The sequence below is a fragment of the Fukomys damarensis genome, unplaced genomic scaffold, assembly GCF_012274545.1.
Source record: "Fukomys damarensis isolate Sample0158 unplaced genomic scaffold, DMR_v1.0_HiC HiC_scaffold_28, whole genome shotgun sequence".
NCBI lineage: Eukaryota > Metazoa > Chordata > Mammalia > Rodentia > Bathyergidae > Fukomys > Fukomys damarensis.
The window spans coordinates 22236224-22238108 of record NW_022900940.1 but is presented as its reverse complement, the minus strand read 5'-3'; the positions used below and the strand labels follow the sequence as shown (position 1 = coordinate 22238108).

The 1885-nt window shown below is 40.5% G+C and overlaps 1 protein-coding gene across 1 annotated transcript in view; it reads left to right on the top strand.

Annotated features, from left to right (window-relative positions):
* The first annotated feature begins 788 nt into the window (after window positions 1-788).
* Window positions 789-1885, top strand: part of Gpd1l (glycerol-3-phosphate dehydrogenase 1 like) — a 39451-nt gene continuing 38354 nt past the window's right edge. Inside the window, exon 1 of the mRNA XM_033756946.1 lies at window positions 789-961. Within this exon, the coding sequence (XP_033612837.1) occupies window positions 854-961 (108 nt within the window). The 5' untranslated portion in view covers window positions 789-853. The remainder of the gene's footprint in view (window positions 962-1885) is intronic.

Here is a 1885-nt window from a genome sequence, read left to right as displayed (position 1 = left end):
TTGTAAAAAACAAGGATTTCTCAGTTCAGGGTCCAGAGATGAAAGCTGATTGGCTCAGCTGGCATCAGGTGTTAGAACATTGGGATTGTTTTTTATGAGGGGGCGGCTGCGCCTCTGCCTGCAGCAAGGAACCATCTGAGGACTCACACTAATTAGTTAGGTTTCACTTTCTTCCCTGTGGCTGTGAAGAAATCGCCCCTTATCAGAACTTTTTAGCTGAATAGAGATGCAGATGAAAGGGAGGGGCTAGAGGCCACTGGGATACTGGGAGCAAGGAGGGGTGCTTGACTGCTCTGGACCTGAGCTTTGGCTCTGATTTTGCTCCTTTCTTGTCTGCCATTATGATTCTGCCTTGGGCTTTTTATGCTTCAACGGAACACAGTTTGTTTTACAGTGGCTGCATTTTAATCTGTTTGATGAATGTAAAATATAGCCTAGTTTCCTTGGATATTTCAAAACCCTCTAGAATCGTTTTTACACTTCTAGGTCAATTTCTCTTCTGACTGTGACACTCTTCTGAGATAGCTTGATTCTTCCTGGTTCTAATGAGTGGTGCTTTTTAGCATCGTGCCAAATTCTATGGATTTCTTGACCCCAGAGGGGTGATATTTCTTGGTGAGAAGGAAGTCGCAAGTGGCTTGAGCTTGACAAAGATCCCATCTTGAGCAAGCTGAGTGCTTAAATCAGAATCAAAACTCAGATCTTTTGAATTTTAATCAAATGCCTTTTTCCTTTGACCAGAATGAGGTTAATTTTTCTTCTATTCCATGGTTTCTTTTGTAGGGGTTCAGCTGTTGCAAAAATAATTGGTAATAATGTCAAGAAACTGCAGAAGTTTGCCTCCACAGTCAAGATGTGGGTCTTTGAAGAAACAGTCAATGGGCGAAAATTGACAGACATCATAAATAATGACCATGAAAACGTAAAATATCTCCCTGGACACAAGCTGCCAGAAAATGTGGTAAGACTCTGGAGTGGGTAGTACATTTGCTTCATTCTGCAGGTTATGCTGGGTTGAACGGTACTTGGAGTCTAGGCATGGAGAAGCTATTTCTCCTTTCCATAGTTCTTGTCTGTGTGACCAAGTATGTGGTAGACTTTGGTGTTCTTGACTCTGAAAACAGGTTTCTTATTAGTTTGCTAGGGCTGCCATAATGAAGTGCCACAGACTGGGTGGTTAAACAACAGAAATTTATTTTCTTATAATTCTGTAGACTACAACAATTCTGAAGGCTTAACATCTGAGATCCAGTTTCTTCCTGGGTTTGAAGATGTCTTCTTCTTCCTGTGTCTTCACTTGGTCTTCCTCTGATCCTGTAGCATAACACCCTTTTCCCATGAATCACACTGAGTTAAGACCTACCCCACTGACATCATTTTGAGTTAATTACCTCTTATTTCTTTTTCAAACTGGCAGTTGAACCCAGGACCTTCATATTGAGCTACATGCACAGCCCTTTTTATTTTTTATTTTTTGATACAGGCTGGGCTTGAACTTGCGATCTCCCTGCCTCTTAATCATCTCTTTAGATACAATCACATTCTGAGGTACTGGGGTTTAGGTTGTCAACATATGAGTTTTGGGGATACATAATACAGTCCATACCAGGTTTCTTCCTTGGAATTCAAGATCTGGGTCACTTCAGAGCTAGAACTAACAACTTCACCTTCAGCTGTGTGTGTACCCCAAGTAGCTCCTGAGATGAAACTTTGATTAGCTCCCTGGGGCAGCTAATGCAGTGGTCTGTAGTTAAAATATGGGCTTCAACAGAGATAGAAGACAATGGGAAGCTGTAAGACTGACGATTTAAACTTTAAATTTATTAGGTCTGGGAGAGAAAAATAGATTATTTAATAAGATTTTTTTTTTTTTTTTTTTTTTTTT